The sequence below is a fragment of the Schistocerca serialis genome, chromosome 5, assembly GCF_023864345.2.
Source record: "Schistocerca serialis cubense isolate TAMUIC-IGC-003099 chromosome 5, iqSchSeri2.2, whole genome shotgun sequence".
NCBI lineage: Eukaryota > Metazoa > Arthropoda > Insecta > Orthoptera > Acrididae > Schistocerca > Schistocerca serialis.
The window spans coordinates 566,709,219-566,726,889 of record NC_064642.1 but is presented as its reverse complement, the minus strand read 5'-3'; the positions used below and the strand labels follow the sequence as shown (position 1 = coordinate 566,726,889).

Here is a 17,671-nt window from a genome sequence, read left to right as displayed (position 1 = left end):
AGAAGAGTTTCGAAACGCCTTGGTTACCGCGCAACCACAATCATCTTACTGCTGGGCTTGTAAGCGACTAGGATTTATTGGCTCGTGAAAGTACTGCTTCAACTGAGGCAGTCCAATTTTATACGTCTTTAAAAGTGCGAATTTTAAACTACTATCTTTTCTGTCAAGGTGCTCAGAGACCCATTTTTGATTCTTTTCTCTTAGAGGAACTGTTGATCCATTACGACGCTACATTAATGACCAATTCACATTCTGAAAAATTATCCTTGCCGGAACCATTTAGAGTTGTGGAACACTTTTGATTGGGCTCTCCAAATATCTTTCCTTCCTGAAGTGACAAAAGAAGACATCGTGAAAAATTGGATTTTCTGCCAATAATCCACGTCGTACTTGCACGCACAAACTTCGTCGGGTGCGACCTATGCTGAATCCAGTGTGGAACGGGTCGAGTCTGGAGTCAGGACTCGTTCCAGACTGGATTCAGCATAGGGCGCACCTGACGAAAATTGCGAGATACGCGACCGAAATATCGTGCAAGTACGACGCGGATTGCCGGCAGAAAATCCTATTTTCCAAGATGACAACTCCTCGTCGGGAAAGCCTGAAGACCTACATCAAAAGAAGAGTCTGTTAGTCCACAGCTCTGCGTTTAAGAAACCGTGTGTATAAATAATTTAGAGACTGACAATCCTCCATCACAACATGCCAGTCAATGGAAACCCACTTCACAATACTCAGAAGTCCGTTGATCATTTCTTGGCGTAGTCTGCTTGTTTTATACTAATCTATGAAGCCAACACGTTCAAATCTGAAACTCATTCTGACCTCAGGACCACTAGATCTCTTGGCAGGCACGCCATCTGCGCCTGCGAGAACGTTTGGTCCTTGCCAGGAAATTAAGGAGACTTTCTCGGTACCGAGAGGTACACCTCGAAACCGCTATTCTTGTGTTGTGGAGGTGCTCTAGAAAAGAGGACCTCGCGAGGTCGTAACGGTGTGCTGCGCGCTACTAGAGACGGCAGGTCAGAGAGTAGCTTCCGACTGCACAGACGGCTGCCACTTGAGCGGGCCGTGGGCGTGCGGGTGGTGGCCGTTGAGCGCCTCGTGCATCGACACGCCCCGCGAGAAGGAGCTGTGGAGCGCCACGGACGTGTAGTTGGTCGCCGTGGAGGAGACGGCGGTCCGCGAGGACGGCTGCGCGGCGAGGCGGCCGCGGCGGCAGCGCTGCGGCACGAACGTCAGCACGAACGTGCGCCGGTACTTGTCCGAGAGCGCGCAGTACAGCAGGAAGTTGCACGCCGAGTGCACGGCCGCCATGAAGTTGAAGATGTTGCCCAGCGCCAGGCGCACGTTGTTCTCCGTCTCGCCCGGCTGCCCGCCGCGGAACACCGTGTACAGCAGCATCGCGGCCGTCGGCGTCTGGCACACCATGAACAGCACCACCACCGCGATCAGCGTCACCGTGATGCGGTTCTCCTGGCGCTGGTTGCTGTCGCACTGGTCCACCTGCCGACAGTGCAGCGTGCTACTCATCCCGTCAGGGAAACAAAAGTGAAAGAAGTGAGAAAGAAGTATGAAAGGAACAAATCTACATCTACATCCAAATTCCGTGGGTCACTCTACGGTATTCGGAGAAGGATACTTCTGGTACAGCGCCTTCGAGAATGTTTGATCCTTGCCAGGAAATTAATGGAGTCTCTGTCTGTATTAGCTCTAATTTCTCTGATTTTCTCGTTGTGGTCATTTCACTAGACGTACACTATCTGATCAAAAGTATCCGGGCACCTGGGCTGAAAATGACTTACAACTCCGTTGCGCCCTCCATCGGTAACGCTGGAATTCAACATGGTGCTGGCTCACCCTTAGCCTTGATGACAGCTTCCACTCTCGCAGGCGTACGTTCAATCAGATGCTGGAAGGTTTCTTGGGGATTGGCAGCCCATTCTTCACGGAGTGCTGCACTGAGGAGAGCTATTGGTGTTGCTCGGTGAAGCCTGGCTTGAAGTCGGCGTTCCAGAACATCCCAAAGCTGTTCTATAGGATTCAGGTCAGGACTTTGTGCAGGCCAGTCCGTTACAGGGATGTTATTGTCGTGTAACCACTCCGCCACAGGCCGTGCATTATGAACAGGTCCCGGCGGAGGTTCGAGTCCTCCCTCGGACATGGGTGTGTGTCTTTGTCCTTAGCATAATTTAGGTTAAGTAGTGTGAAAGCTTAGGGACTGTGCTCGATCGTGTTGAACGATGAAGTCGCCATACCCGAACTGCTCTTCAACAGTGGAAAGCAAGAAGGTGCTTAAAACATCAATGTAGGCTTGTGCTGTCATAGTGCCACGCAAAACAACAAGGGGTGCAAGCCCCCTCCATTGAAAACACGACCACACGATAAAACCACCGCCTCCGAATTTTACTGTTGGCACTACACACGCTGGCAGATGACGTTCATCGGGCATTCGCCATACCTATACCCTGTCGTCGTATCACCACGTTGTGTACTGTGTTTCGTCACTCCACACAACGTTTTTCTACTGTTCAATCGTCCAATGTTTACGCTCCTTACACCAAGCGAGGCGTCGTTTGACATTTACCGCTGTGATGTGTGGCTTATGAGCAGCCTCTCGACCATGAAATCCAAGTTTTCTCACCTCCCGCCCAACCGTCATAGTAGTTGCAGTGGATCCCGATGCAGTTTGGAATTCCTGTGTGATGGTCTGGATTGATGTGTGCCTATTACACATTACGACCCTCTTCAACTGTCGGCGGTCTCTGTCAGTCAACACACGAGATCGGCCTGTACGCTTTTGTGCTGTATGTGTCCCTTCACGTTTCCACTTCAGTATGACATCGGAAACAGAGGACCTAGGGATGTTTCGGAGTGTGGAAATCTGGCGTACTGACGTATCCCATTCTGCTCTCTCACGATATCTAATGACTACTGAGGTCACTGATATGGAATACCTGGCAATAGGTGGCAGTACAATGCAACTAATACGAAAAACTTATGTTTTTGGGGGTGTCCGGATACTTTTGATCACATAGTATATGTGGGAAGAACATCGCGATGTGGTTCTCCTGACACTGGTTGCTGTCGCACTGGTCGACCCGCCGACAGTGCAGCGTGCTACACAGCTTGTCAGGGGAAATATGTAAAGTAAGTGAGGAGCAAGTGTGAAAGGAACAACTCTGCGTCTACATCTATATCTACATTCAATGGACTACCATACGGTGTGTGGCGAAGGATACTTCTCGTACCACTAGCTTCTCCCCTCTTCCCTGTTCCATTCGCGAATGTCGTGTGGCAAGAATGTTTGTTAATAACCCTCTGCATTAGCTCTAATTCCACTGATATTCTCGTTGTGGTCATCTGGAAGTAAGTAATATGTTGTGCGACATCAACATCTACATGATTATTGAGCATTTCAGAATTAAGTGCCTGGCAGAGTGTTCATCGAACCACCTTTGAACTATTTCTCTGTCGTTACTCTCTCTAACAGCGCGCTGAAAAGGAACGAACACAAATCCTTCCGTGCGAGCTCTAACTTCTCTCTGTGTAGATGGGAACCAATGACATATATTTATACTCTGTGGAGACAGTCGGTTATTGAAATTTCATGAGAAGATCTTGCCGCAACGGAAAACGCCTTTATTTTAATGATTGCCATCGCAATTCATGTATCATATCCGTGGGACTCTCTCTTCTATTTCACGATAATACAAATCTAGCTGCCTTTCTTTGAACTTTTTCGATGTCCTCCTTCAATTCTATCTGATGTGGTGCCCACATCGCCCAGCAGTACTCCAGAAGACGGCTGATCAGCGTACTGTAAGCAGTCTCTTTAGTAGACCTTTTACATTTTCCGAGTGTTCTGCCAATAAACCCCAGTCTTTAGTTTGCTTTCCCCACAGCATTGTCTACGTGATTTTCCAATTTAAGTTATTAGTAACTGTGATCCGTTAGTATTTAGTTAAGTTTACAGCCTTCAAATGTGTGTGATTTATCGTATAACTACAATTTAGCGGATTTCTTTGTGTGTTTATGAGAATGACTTCACACTTTTCTTTATTTAGAGTCAATTGCCGCTTTTTGCACCATACAAGTATCTTCTCTAAATCGTTTTTTATCATCTGATGACTTAATGAGACGGTAAATGACATCACTTGCAGACAATCTAAGAGGGCTGGTCAGATTATCTCCTAAATCGTTTATGTATAGGAGGAACAGCAGAGGGCCTATAACACTTCCTTGGGCAACGCCAGATATTACTTCTATTTCACTCCATGACTTTCCGTCAGTTATTACGAATTGTGACCTGTCTGACAGGAAATCACGAATCCAGTCACACAGCTGAGACAATACCCACGTTCGTGCTGACAATACCCACTGGCATGCAATTTAATTAGAAGTCTCTTGTGAGGAACGGTATCAAAAGCCTTCTGGAAATCTAGAAAATGGTGCCAATTTGATATCCCTTGTCGATAGCACACAACATTTCGTGAGAATAAAGAGCTACTTGTGTTTCACGAGAACGACATTTTCTGAATCTCTGTTGGCTATTGCCAATAAATCATTTTCTTCGAGGTGATTCAAAAATGGTTCAAATGGCTCTAAGCGCTATGGGACTTAACATCTGAGGTCATCAGTCCCCTAGACGTAGAACTACTTAAACCTAACTAACCTAAGGACATCACACACATCCCTGCCCGAGGTAGGATTCGAAACTGCGACCGTAGGAGCAGCACGGTTCCGGACTGAAGCGCCTAGAACCGCTCGGCCACAGCGGCCGGCTTCGTGATGATTCATAATGTTCCAACACAGTATATGTCCCAAAATCCTACTGCAAATCGGACGTTAGTAATATGGTTCTGTAATTCAGCGGATTATTCACATTTCCTTCCTTGAGTATTGGTGTGACTTGGGCTACTTTCCAGTCACTGGGTCCTGATGTTTCGACGAGCGAGTGGTTGTATATGTTTGATAAGTGTGAAGCTATTGTATCAGCAGACTCTGAAAGGAACTTGACTGGTATACAATCTGAAACGGAGGCGTTGCCTTTAAGTGTTTTAAGCTGCTTCGCTACACCGAGGATATCTACTTCTAAGCTACTCAGCTTGGCAGTTATTCTTGATTCGAATTCTGGAATATTTAGTTCGTCTTTTTTTGTGAAGGAATTTCGGAAAACAGTCTTAAGTAACTCTGCTATAGTGGCACTGTCAATAACATCACCACTGTCATCGCGCAGTAAAGCTATTGGTTGCACATTTCCACTGGTGTACTTCAAATCTGATCAGAAACTCTTAGGGTTTTCTGCCAGCTTTCGGAACAGAGTTTCGTTGTTGGATACACTTTCGGAATTCCAGTACTAAACCTCTCCGTAATGCGTAACGCCTCTCTTGCAGCGCCTGCCATTGGAATTTGTTGAGTATCCCCGTAGCGCTCTCGCACCAACCAAACGATCCCGCAACGAAGTGTGCCGCTCATCGTAGGATATTATCGACCTCGCCTATTAATCCATCCTGGTAAGGGTCCCAAACTGTTGAGCGATACTCGAGAATCGGTCAAACAAGAGTCGTTTTTATTCATACAGGTGCTTCTCTTTTCTCCAAAGCTATCTTCAGTTTTCCTGTAGGTGGCATCTATTTTTACCCCAGTTATGCATGCTTCTAGTTCACCACATTTCTCGTCTAGCAATTCCTGCTTTGTTATTTTGTACTTTAAGTTAATCTTATTTTTAGTCGTCTGTATTCCCTTTTGCCTGCTTCATCTGGGGCATTTTTCTATTTTCTCCTTCTGTCAGTTACATTGAATGTCTCGTGCTTTATCCAACATTTTCTGTTGAGCTTTGTCTAATTGCCTGTTCGATACTCTGCTGCCGTCACTATTTCATCTCTAAAGGCTACCAACTCGCCTTCTCTTGCGTCCCTTAACAATGTTTCACGCAACTATTACCTAAGGTTCACATTCAGATTCTCAACAACCACTGGTTCTTTTAACTTATACAGGTCACAAAGCCGTAATTTCTTACCTTACTGCAATTTCTTCAGTTTTAATCAGCATATCATAACCAATAAATTGTCAGCAGAGTCCACATCTGTCACTGGAAATGTTTTGCAGTTTAATATCTGATTTCGAAATATAGCCTATTTAAAACCTTCCAGAGTCCCTATATCTCTGCCACTTATACAATCTTCTTTTTCTCCTGCTATTTTTCCTTCTCTTCCTTTTCCTACTATTGAGTTCTAACCTCCCCTCACAACTAAATTTTCATCTACTTCGATCATCTCAATAATTTCCTGTACCTAATCATACATTCTCTCAATCCCTTAATCTTCTGCGGAACTAGTTGATATATAAACCTGTGCTGTCATGTTGTGTGTTGGCTTCGTGTCTGTCTTGGCTACTACAATGCGTTCACTATGCTGTTCATTGTAACTTGCCCGCATTCCTAGTAGATCTACTTTTGCACTACGCATTGATAGCTCCGTATTCATCTGATGAGAAGTCCTGTTCTTCCGGCCACTGCAGTAATGCCCACTACATCTAACATCAAACTACCGACTTCCCTTTTCAAATTAAGGGCTCTAACGTTCCACTCTTCGACCCACATAATGTCAGTTTTGTTTTTCCTGAAGTCGACGTCTTCCTGACTAGTCCCTGCCCGGAGATCTGAATGGAGGGGACTGTATTATCTCTGGAATATTTTATCCAAGAGGATGTCACCATCATTAAGCTATGGAGTAGAGCTTGATGCTTTCACCGGCCGTGGTGGCCAATCGGTTAAAGGCGCTACAGTCTGGAATCGCGCGACCGCTACGGTCGCAGGTTCGAATCCTGCCTCGTGCATGGATGTGTGTGATGTCCTTAGGTTAGTTAGGTTTAAGTAGTTCTAAGTTCTAGGGGACTGATGACCTGAGATGTTAAGTCCCATAGTGCTCAGAGCCATTTGAACCATTTAGATGCTTTCGAGGGAAAAAAGACATAACGCCAGCAGTTTCCTATTGGTTTCAGCCGTTCAGAGTACCAGCACACCAAGGCCATGTTGGCTGATATTGCAAGGCCACGTTAGTCAGTTAGCCAGAATGTTGGCTCTGTAACTATTGAGAAAGCTGCTGACCCTCTGTAGGAACCATAGGTTAGTGAGGCAACTCCACAGACACCCTTTCAATGCGGTTGCACCTATGGTACGGTAACTTGTATCGTCGAGGAACGGAAGCCACTCCTCCTCAGCAAGGCCCTCGATTCATCGTCGAGTCCAAGTATGACCATAATATTCGCGGATGAGCCCCACTTAAGCTTTCAAAGTAGTGTGTGTGTGTGTGTGTGTGTGTGTGTGTGTGTGTGTGTGTGTGTATGTGTGTATGTGTGTGGATTTTTATATCTTTACGACACACAGGCGTACTTACCTTTTCAAATGAAACTGTAACGGTAGTCGGAACATTCTCGGGTTTTCTGTGCTATCTGTCTGCGGTGTGGTAGTGCGTCGAATGCCATTCGAAAATAGAGGAATCAAAATTGACGTATCCACCAGTGTCTATCGCTTCAGTATATCGTGTAAAACTAAAAGGGCAGTGGTTCAAATGAGTGTTGTTTCACGAAGCCGTGCTGCTTTATGAGAAAAATTCATTTGCACCAGGAGTCTAATGAAGCTTGAGCTTACAATATACTCACGGAATATGCAGCAGATGGACGTTAGGGAAACAGGTCTGCAATTCGATACATCAGTCGTTTTATTCCTTTTATAAACAGAAGTGACTTGCGTTCGTTTTGCCAGGAGTTACAGCACGCTGCGCGAGAGATTCTTCATAAATTAAAGCTCGGAGAACAAATAATTCCGAAGCACATTCAATGTAAAATCTGACAGAAATTCCTTCAGCACCAAGAGTCTTGTTCATATCGAGTATTTCAATTGCTTTTCAGTGCTGGAGTATTTATTTTAGTACCACCCGGTTGAGAGGGTGTCCGTCGGCCAAACGTTGGTTTCACGGTAGAATCCTCATGCTTGAATCCATTTTTAAACGCGAAATTTAATATTTGAGTTTTCTTACTGTTGTCTTCAGTTTCAAGACGGTACTGATCTCTGAGACACAGAATGGAAAGTTTCGATCCGTTTGTAATACAGATTTATTAAATAGTGAATAGTGAATAGGAAGCCATTGCAACCATAAGTAACGGAATAACTTGAAATTGTTAATGAGTATTTAATATTATTACCACATGTGTGATGCGAGGCAGATGAGAGATACTAGATATGTGATGATGATATGTAAGTATAGAGGACTTTTACATCAATTTTTCGGACAGGTATTTCATTTCATTAAGAAGTTGGCAATTTTAGAAGGTGTTTTCAGCTAAAAGCAAGCACGTTGTAGGGACTTTTACCAAGCCTCGTACATGGATCATCAGAGAGGCGGCGTCAGCAGTAACAAGATGTCCGTGTCTGGCAACCCAGTGTTTTCTCAAAAGCTGTGATAGTGATATGGATTTGAATGACAGCAAAAATTGTCCCTTTCTGGATAGAATGTGTTTTTTGAGTTTCTACATTTTAAGTAGCACCCAAAATAAGCGCTCGTGCTCATTTTGGTGGATGGTCTTCTACACGCAACACGCGTCCAGCTACATTGACCCACAACTGAGACAACATTTTGCAATAGTTTACCTAACAGGCTGAGACCTCAGAAGGTCCGGGGAAGCTACAGATTTTTTCCGGGTGAAACAGTTTACAGTCTCGTTACTGGCAAGTGGCGACAATTAGGCACATCAAAATTACGATGGAAATTCGTAGTTACAATCCCCCTAAGCCGCCGCTAAGTCAATCTTCGACGTTCTATTGCCGTGTGCCATTACTAGATTGAATCTCTCTCGGTCGCTCCCAGATTTTGATATTCAGTTTCCATTATCGCATCGTTCCGCGATTCCTTGTGTGAGCTGTTTTTCTCGTTGACTGAGCGCTGTAGCCGGTTCGTTAATCGTTGATTATTTACGACCAGTAACTCCCCAACACTGATTCTTTATAGGGTCAAAAGTCCATGAATTGTTTTGTAGGGCTGTTAACTGGAAAAAGTTTAGGAAATATTTGAAATTGTAATTAAAATTAGTTGGTAGTCGCTAAGTGCTCTCAACATCAAACACTGGGCGAGTGCAGTCTGGGCAATTTGTGCTCTGTTTCAAGGAAAGTTAGTTTTTCACGCATCTCAATGTTTGACATCATATTCCCTGCATCTCCTGAGCTATGTGTCATATGATGATATAACTTGCAGGTACATTCAGTGGTGTATGTGGACACTGTCTGAAAAATATGTTACAAATAGAGTTAGTAGTAAAGAAGTAATAAATTAAAACGTCATGCCTGATGCTGAAATTATACTACATGAACTGGAAATTGTAGTAAGCGATAAACTTTTCTATTTTTTTATTTTGTGTGTGTGTGTGGGAGGGAGGGGGGGGGGGGAATTTAAGCGAGAAACTGTTTCTAAAAGGTTTGAAACGTTTGAAATTATGTGTAAAACTTGTTGGAAGTCGCAAAGTGCTCTCATTTTCAAATAATGGATTAATATAGTCTGTGGAATTATCAGAGTGAGTTACACTGCCTCAAGCTATATACACAACTGTAATATTTGACTTATTGTGTTGAAGCTTTACTGGAAGATAATTGCTCTTAATTTAAAATTCGGTCAGTAATTATACGGCAGACTGAAAAGTTTTGTTGCCCTTGTAAGCCGTTAGTTAGGGAACCTGCAACTGGGACCAGGTGACCATTTTAGTCTTTTAGTTATACAGATAAAGGCATTTTTGTCACTCACTGCATTGCTGTGTAATTAACTATATGTGTGAGTTTTCTTGTAAATGAACTCTTGGGTATCTGTGAACACTATATCTGTTTAATTTAGTTCACAGTCGACTCTTATTTATGGAGAATTGTGCTACCTCTCCTGTCCTTAGTTTTAGTGACGCTAGACCATCATTACTGTCGTCAAGTGTGACTCCAAAGCGGATGAAATCTGCTGCAGGAGAAGAATTTGAGCCATTCGGCAACGCTCAGGACAGCGGGCTGGGGTAGTCGGGTGGGCCATTTTTATGCTATGCCGATCAGCAACGCACTATCTGCTTTCACACATTGATTGATTTTACATAGGCTAGTACCTCCTAAGCTTTCCTGCATGGGCTTGCCTTAAAATATGATTGTGGAAATTGTTGTCGCCTTCGTGCGCAGGCCTTCTTAAGCAGGTAAGAATAACTGCTTGGTTTTCTCTGTTAGCTCTACTTGTTTCCTTTGTATGAACCAACATGAGTTCCAAAAACAACTATTGTTTGAAACCCAGCTTGTTCTGTTCGTCGACGACACCCAGAAAGCAGTAGATATCGGCGCCTAGGTTGATGCTGTGTTCCTTCACTCCCGGAAGGCGTTCTGTACAGTTTCGCATGCCCGCATGATTGTACTGAGGAATTTCTAACAAATAGGACACATTAGCTCACCCTCAACGGAGAAGAATCTTGAAACATAAAATTAATTTCAGGTGTGCCCCGAGGGAGTGTTATAAGACTATTACGTTTCTGAATACGAGGGTGGTTTGACAAGTGTGATAAATTTCTATGAAGGAATGGAACATTTCCGTTGCGCCTTTATGATTGGTAAGCTTGATTATTATAAGGATCGTATAAATAACTCCAACAATGTATAGTGTACAGTCTGCTGTTGATACCTGTCTGAATTTGTCAGGCCGGCCGGTGTGGCCGAGCGGTTCTAGGCGCTACAGTCTGGAACCGCGCGGCCGCTACGGTCGCAGGTTCGAATCCTGCCTTGGGCATGGATGTGTGTGATGTCCTTAGGTTAGTTAGGTTTAAGTAGTTCTAAGTTCTAGGGGACTGATGACCTCAGATGTTAAGTCCCATAGTGCTCAGAGCCTTTTGAACCATTTGAATTTGTCAGTGTATCGACTGCGACTGAAAATTGAGGAAACCTAGTTTCGTGATATTAGTAAACATTTGCATTTGAATGGTTGGACTGTCGCACAGGTCAAAACAGAACTGGACGAACCTTACGCGGAATTTGCACCATCACTGAAGACCATTTACTTTTGGATTACTGAATTCGAACGTGGTCGGACAAGCTCCGAAGACGAAGGGCCCTCTTGCCGTCCAATTGAGGTTACCATAAAGGAACCCCACTGACAAAATTCGTGATGTCGTAGTGTAAGGCGGCCGAATAAAAATTCATTAGATTTCTGAGACTGTATAAATCTCAACTGAGCGAGTGTATAACATCCTGCACGGAGAATTGACTATGTAGAAGCTGTGTGCGAGATGGGTGCCGCGATTACTCACAGTTGGGCATGAACGCATCGGGTACAACATTTTAAGACATTGTCTGGCGTCGTTTAATCGCAGTCAGCAAGATTTTTGCGCGGATTTATAACTGTTGACGAAACTTGGGTCCATCACAACACACTCAAGTCAAAACGGCAGTCAAAACAATGGCTAAAGGCTGATGAAAGTGGGTAAATATCCTTTTGTCTGCTGGTAAGGTAGTGGCCACCGTTTTTTAGAGTTCCCAAGAAGTAACCTCATAGATTACTTGGAAAAAGGCAGAACCGCAACTGTACCCTATTACGCTTCGTTGTTGGATCGTTTGAAACTTGAGTTTGCTGGTAAAAAATCCAAGGTTGATCGGCAAAAAAGTGTTCTTTTACTAGGATAAAGCACCATACCACAGACCAGCGATCACAATGGCAAAAGTGTAAGAACTGGGCTCTGAATTAGTTCTTCACCCACGATTTTCAACAAACTTAGCCCTAAGTGACATCTTCCTGCTTGCTAACTTGAAACATTGGTTTTCTGGGAAGAAATTTTCGTCAAATGAGGAAGTGATAGTTGCAGGCAACGAGAAATTTGCAGAGTTTGAATGAATATGTATTTCCGGCGGGATGAAAGAGCTGGAGAATCGCTGGACCATGTGTATGTTCCTCAAAGGAGACTATATCGAGAAGTAAGGTAAGTTGTTTTCGAAACGATTTTTTACAATACTTATCAAACAACCCTCATATATATAAATATTCTAGTGGATAACGTAAGATCAGTGAGGATTTTCACAGATGATGATGTCGTATACAAAAATGTCGCAACGCAAGAAAGTTGTAGCGCAATGCAGGAAGAACTGCGGAGGATCGACGCTTGGTGCAGTTATTGTCAGTTGATCTCGAACATAAACAAATTTAACGTACTGTGCATAAATAGGCAGAAAGAACGATTAATGTAATGCAATTACAAAACAATCAGTGGGAGCAGTGGAACCCATAAAATATCTAGAAGCATGTGTACAGAGAGATTTAAACTGGAACGACCTCTGAAACTAATCTCTGCCTCGTGATGACTGGGTGTTGTGTGATGTCCTTAGGTTAGTTAGGTTTAAGTAGTTCTAAGTTCTAGGGGACTGATGACCATAGATGTTAAGTCCCATAGTGCTCAGAGCTATTTGAACCATTTGAACCAATCTGAAACTAATGGTAGGTAAGACTCGCATTCACTGGAAAAATCATCAAGGAGTGTAGCGAAGCCATAAAGGAGGTAGCTTACAAAACCCTCGTTCGCCCAATAGCTGAACATTGAGGTCCGTAACAGGTAGGACTGATAGAGGGAATAGAGAAGTTCGAAAGAGCAGCAGTGTGTTACGTTGCAGGTTCATTTAGTAAGCCGAAAATGCCACAGTAATGCTCACTCAACTCCAGACACTGCGAGAGATGTGTTCTGCATCACTGTGTGGATTACTGTTAAAGTTCTGAGAGCATACTTTTCTACAAGAGTCAACCAATATATTATTTCCTTCTACGTCTCGCGAAAGCTCATGAAAGTAAAACTGGAAAGATACGAGCCCACAAAGCATTTTACCAACAACGGTTCTTCACGTAAACTAATAGCGACTGTAATAGGAAAAGATGAAAGTGACTGAGCCATGTTAAGCACCCTCCGCTTTCAGGGTTTAGCTATAGGTATAGCGAGACTGTGTAATAATCAGTTTCGCTACATTCTCCAAATGGTACCATTACACCATCATTGGTATTTTCTTAAGCTTTATTTTCTTATTTCGTATTTACAAGTAGTTATCTATGCAGTGTTTCAGCATTGATCACAAATAGAATTGTAAAACTACCGTAGGCTACCTTAGACTACCATAAGCAAGTGTGGACTACGGTGGGTTTCCTAGTAGCTTTACTCAGTTAAGGTCGTACCCGCATCACTTGTATGTTATGCGTGTGGCGTACTTATCGGGCGTTAACTCGTAACGATCGCTTTCTTTACATATGCGATCAGTGTCTTAGATTGCCCTAAAAACCGGAAGCAGAGAGCCATCTAGAAACTGAGTGAGGATAGTATAATGGGCCGGGTAACGTGAGGAACATTTTTGTCTTACATAGTCGTTGTCCTCTCTGATGCGTAAGAGTAAACAGTATTTACAGCAAAACTGAAATTGTCGATGTTTAATTCAGTTTTTATTAGAAAATTGTAGATTTGTAATGTGAAACAGAGGGATGCTGTAGAAAAAATAAAACAAAAATACATCAAACATCGCTTCAATACTTCGACGAATCTATATCAGACATGTTTCTGTTATTCATAAACGACTTTCGCATCTATCGATAGTAACAGGACACTCTTGCCTTTGATCGTGATGAAGAACGTTCTGTTGAGTACAAGATATCAAAAATAATTGCGTACATATTTTAATGTTTCTGCATGCAAAAGGTACTAGCATCAAAAGTAACTGCTTTCGTTGCATGAAAGTGCAAAAGTTACGTGATAAACTACTTTTTATTACTCACAAAATGCATTTTATATTCTGCAACGATATAAAAATACACAATGGACTAATACCGAATGAGGTGTGTTTCTAATTACGTGCAAAACAAATCCGCACATTTATTTATGTTTCTTTCCCTACCAGTTCTACCAATGCTGCCGGTAATCCTACGGTTTATTACGTCACTTATGTAGTGAAGCAAAATTACCGAACCGTGGTTTTGTTGCAGTGCAACTGTCATAACGACTCTAGTAGTACCCCAGCGCCGAAGCAGAAACACTGCACGAGAGGCAGGGCGTGCGCGGTGCAGGGCTCCGGGTTGTCAACAGCCAACGGCTACGCAGCTGTTCAATCACGCACGGTACATCGCCGTTAATGACTGCACACACATCGGCTGCTGGCTGTACACGTGTGCGAAATTGATTATCCGAGTCTCTGATAATGGCAGCACGATACTGGTAAGTTAAGTTTTACAAAGCCTCTGATTTCACATAAACACTTTCCACTAAGAACTTGACCGCAAGGCCGCGCGGAGTGGCCGCGCGGTTAGAGGCGCCATGTCACGGATTGCGCAGCCGCTCCATGTCGGAGGTTCGAGTCCTTCCTCGGGCCTGGGTGTGTGTGTTGTCCTTAGCGTAATTTAGTTTAAGTTAGGTTAAGCAGTGAGTAAACTTAGGGACTGATGACCTCAGCAGTTTGGTCCCATAGGATCTTACCACAAATTTCCAAATTTTCCAACTTGACTGCAGGGTTTTTCCTCCATTACTTCCGCTATACGATAGCCTGCTCTCAACTATATAGGTACCCCATTCCTTACAGGAAGATCAGGACTCTAGGAAGTTAACAAGTTTCATTCACTCCCTTTATCTCAAACTATTTCTAATGTGGATGCACAAATGTTAAGAGAATATGTTCCTTAACATACTATTGCCTTGTTTGAACATAGTTTGATATTATTACGAAACCTCTTCTGAAATACAGTGTATTAAACAAAAGTATTCTATATCTTGAGTATGGACCAAAACATGAAAAAAAGTCCAGTAAAAAGCTGTGAGCACTTGTGCATCGTCGCTAGAGTGAAATAAATCTCTTCTACTGCCACCTATAGAATGCAGCAAGCAAAACACCAGAGCGTATAAAAATGGTTCAAATGGCTCTGAGCACTATGGGACTCAACTGCTGTGGTCATCAGTCCCCTAGAACTTAGAACTACTTAAACCTAACTAACCTAAGGACATCACACACACCCATGCCCGAGGCAGGATTCGAACCTGCGACCGTAGCAGCAGCGCGGCTCCGGACTGGAGCGCCTAGAACCAGAGCGTATAATGTAATTTGGTTGCTATTACACACGAACTGCACTTGAGAGCCACTGCTAAAGGAGGTGCTCAGTATGGTGTGGAATATTACGCTTCTATTATGCTGGCAAGGACAAAGATAATACCGTAATGTAAACACGTTTCACAAACTTATCAAAACACAGACTCCTTCCATTAGAGCTAACGTATGCACTGCACCCGCCGGAAACCATGAATGTTTTACAGTAAGAGCACTAAGAGATATTTATAGCATGTTGGATCCAGGCGTCCTCATTTTTTTACTGCATTCTGTAGGTCGTTCTTAATAGCAAAGAGCATGCAGTAGACAAACGTGTTTCACAGTACCGAAGATGAACAAGTATGTATACCTCTTAAGTTCTGCAATATAGGGCTCGTGTTTACTGGATATTTGTTTTGGTTCATATCTCCTCTCAAAATATAGAACACTTTTTTAACATTCTGTACCTGGAATATTATGCTTGTAATTACGCCTTCAGTTTTGCAGATCTGAATTAAGTTACAGCTTAATGTGAGCTTGACTACATCTACATCTATACAAACCACTGTAAAGCAGGCCTATGGCCAAAGGGTACCAGTTACTAGACCGTCTTCCAGTTCTATTCAAATATGGAGCGCGGCAAGAATAATTGCTTCAATACCTCTGCGCGTTTTGTAATTAGACTAATCTTGAGTTCGCAATCCTTACGGTAGCGATACCAGCGAAAATGAACGTGAAGGCAATATTAACAGAAGAAAACAGACAGCCGGTGAAGATGAGATGGGAGATATAATATTGCGTGAAGTACTAGAAGGAGCTCTGAAAGGTCTAAGTGAAAACAAGACCCCTAGTATCGATGACAATCCATCAGAATTATTGATATCCCTAGGAGAACCAACCATAACATAACTGTTCCATCTGGTGTGCAAGATATATGAGACAGGCGAAAAACCCTCAGACTTCAAAAAGAATGTGACAGTACCAATTACAAAGAAAGCAGGTGTTGTAAGTTTAACAATTGATGGTGCAAAATATTGACACAAATTATTTACAGAAGAACGAAAAAACTGGTGGAAACCGACTTCGTTGAAGATCTGTTTGGCTTCCGGAGGCATGTACAAACACTTGAAGCATTACTGCCCCTGCGACTTTTGTTAGAAGATAGGTACAAGAGAGGGAAACCTACGTTTACAGCATTTGTAGAGACAGACGAAGCTTTTGACAACACTGATTGGAATACACTCTTTTAAATTCTAAAGGAGCAAAGTTAAATACAGGAAGCGAAAGCTTATGAACAGCTTGTAAAGAAATCTGACTGCCGTTATAAGAGCTGAAGGACACGAAACAGAAGCCTTAATTGAGAAGGGAGCTAGATAGGGTTGTAGCGTATCCTCGATGTTGTTCAGTCTGTACACTGAGCAATCATCAAAGGAAGCCAAATAAAAATTTGAACAATGATTTAAAGTTCACGGAGGAACTTTGAGATTTGCCAAAGACATTGTAATTATGAGAAACAGCAAAGGACATCGAAGAACAGTTGAACGAATAGCAAAAGGTCTTGAAAGGAGGTCATAATATGATCATCAACAAAAGTAAAAAAATGGAATGTTGTCGAATTAAATTAAGTGGCGCCGAGGGAATTAGATTAGGAAATGAGATGCTAAACGTAATAGATGAGTTTTGCCACTTGGTAGCAAAATAACCAATGACAGAAGTAGAAAGCATTTAAAATCCGTACTGGATATAGCTCAAAATGCAGATCTGAAAAAAGAGGAAAAGTGTTACGAAATGCCCGCATCTCGTGGTCGTGCGGTAGCGTTCTCGCTTCCCACGCCCGGGTTCCCGGGTTCGATTCCCGGCGGGGTCAGAGATTTTCTCTGCCTCGTGATGGCTGGGTGTTGTGTGCTGTCCTTAGGTTAGTTAGGTTTAAGTAGTTCTAAGTTCTAGGGGACTTATGACCACAGCAGTTGAGTCCCATAGTGCTCAGAGCCATTTGAACAATTTGTTACGAAATCTTTTCTGTAGGTATTTGTGTTGAGTGCAGCCCTGTACGGAAGTGAAAATTGGACTATAAGTAGTTCAGACAAGAAGATAACATAAGCTTTTGAAATATGGTGCTCACAAGGATGCTGAAAATTGGATGGGTGGATGTAATAATTAATGAGGAGGCACTGAATCGAATTCGAGGGAAAAAATTTATAGGATAACTTGACTAAAAGAAGGGGTCGGCTGCTGATGTACGAATACATTATGAGACCTCGCAGAATTGTCAGTTTGGTATTAGAGGGAAATGTGGGGAGTAAAAATTGCAGAGGGAAACCAAGAGACGAATACAGAAATCAGGTTCAAGTGAATTTAGTTACGATGCAGTAGTTATGCAGAGATGAAGAGGCTTGCACGGCGTAGAGTATCATGGAGAGGTGCATCAAACTAGTTTTCGGACTGAAGAGCATAACTACAATGTGGGAGAGATATTCCTAGATTCGTCACTTAAAGGTGGTTCTAGAAACTTTTTAGGTGTGCTTACGTGGCATAATTTGCGTGTGTCTTCTGCCATTTCAGTTA

At 43.1% G+C, this 17,671-nt stretch overlaps 1 protein-coding gene across 1 annotated transcript in view; it reads right to left on the bottom strand.

Moving 5' to 3' along the window:
• Window positions 1-1,023: 1,023 nt before the first annotated feature.
• The window catches only part of LOC126482087 (probable G-protein coupled receptor 139), a 52,538-nt gene continuing 35,890 nt past the window's right edge, over window positions 1,024-17,671 (bottom strand). Inside the window, exons 4-5 of the mRNA XM_050106063.1 lie at window positions 1,229-1,506; window positions 1,024-1,132 (exon numbers count right to left, since the gene is read on the bottom strand). Coding sequence (XP_049962020.1) covers window positions 1,024-1,132; window positions 1,229-1,506 — 387 coding nt within the window. The remainder of the gene's footprint in view (window positions 1,133-1,228; window positions 1,507-17,671) is intronic.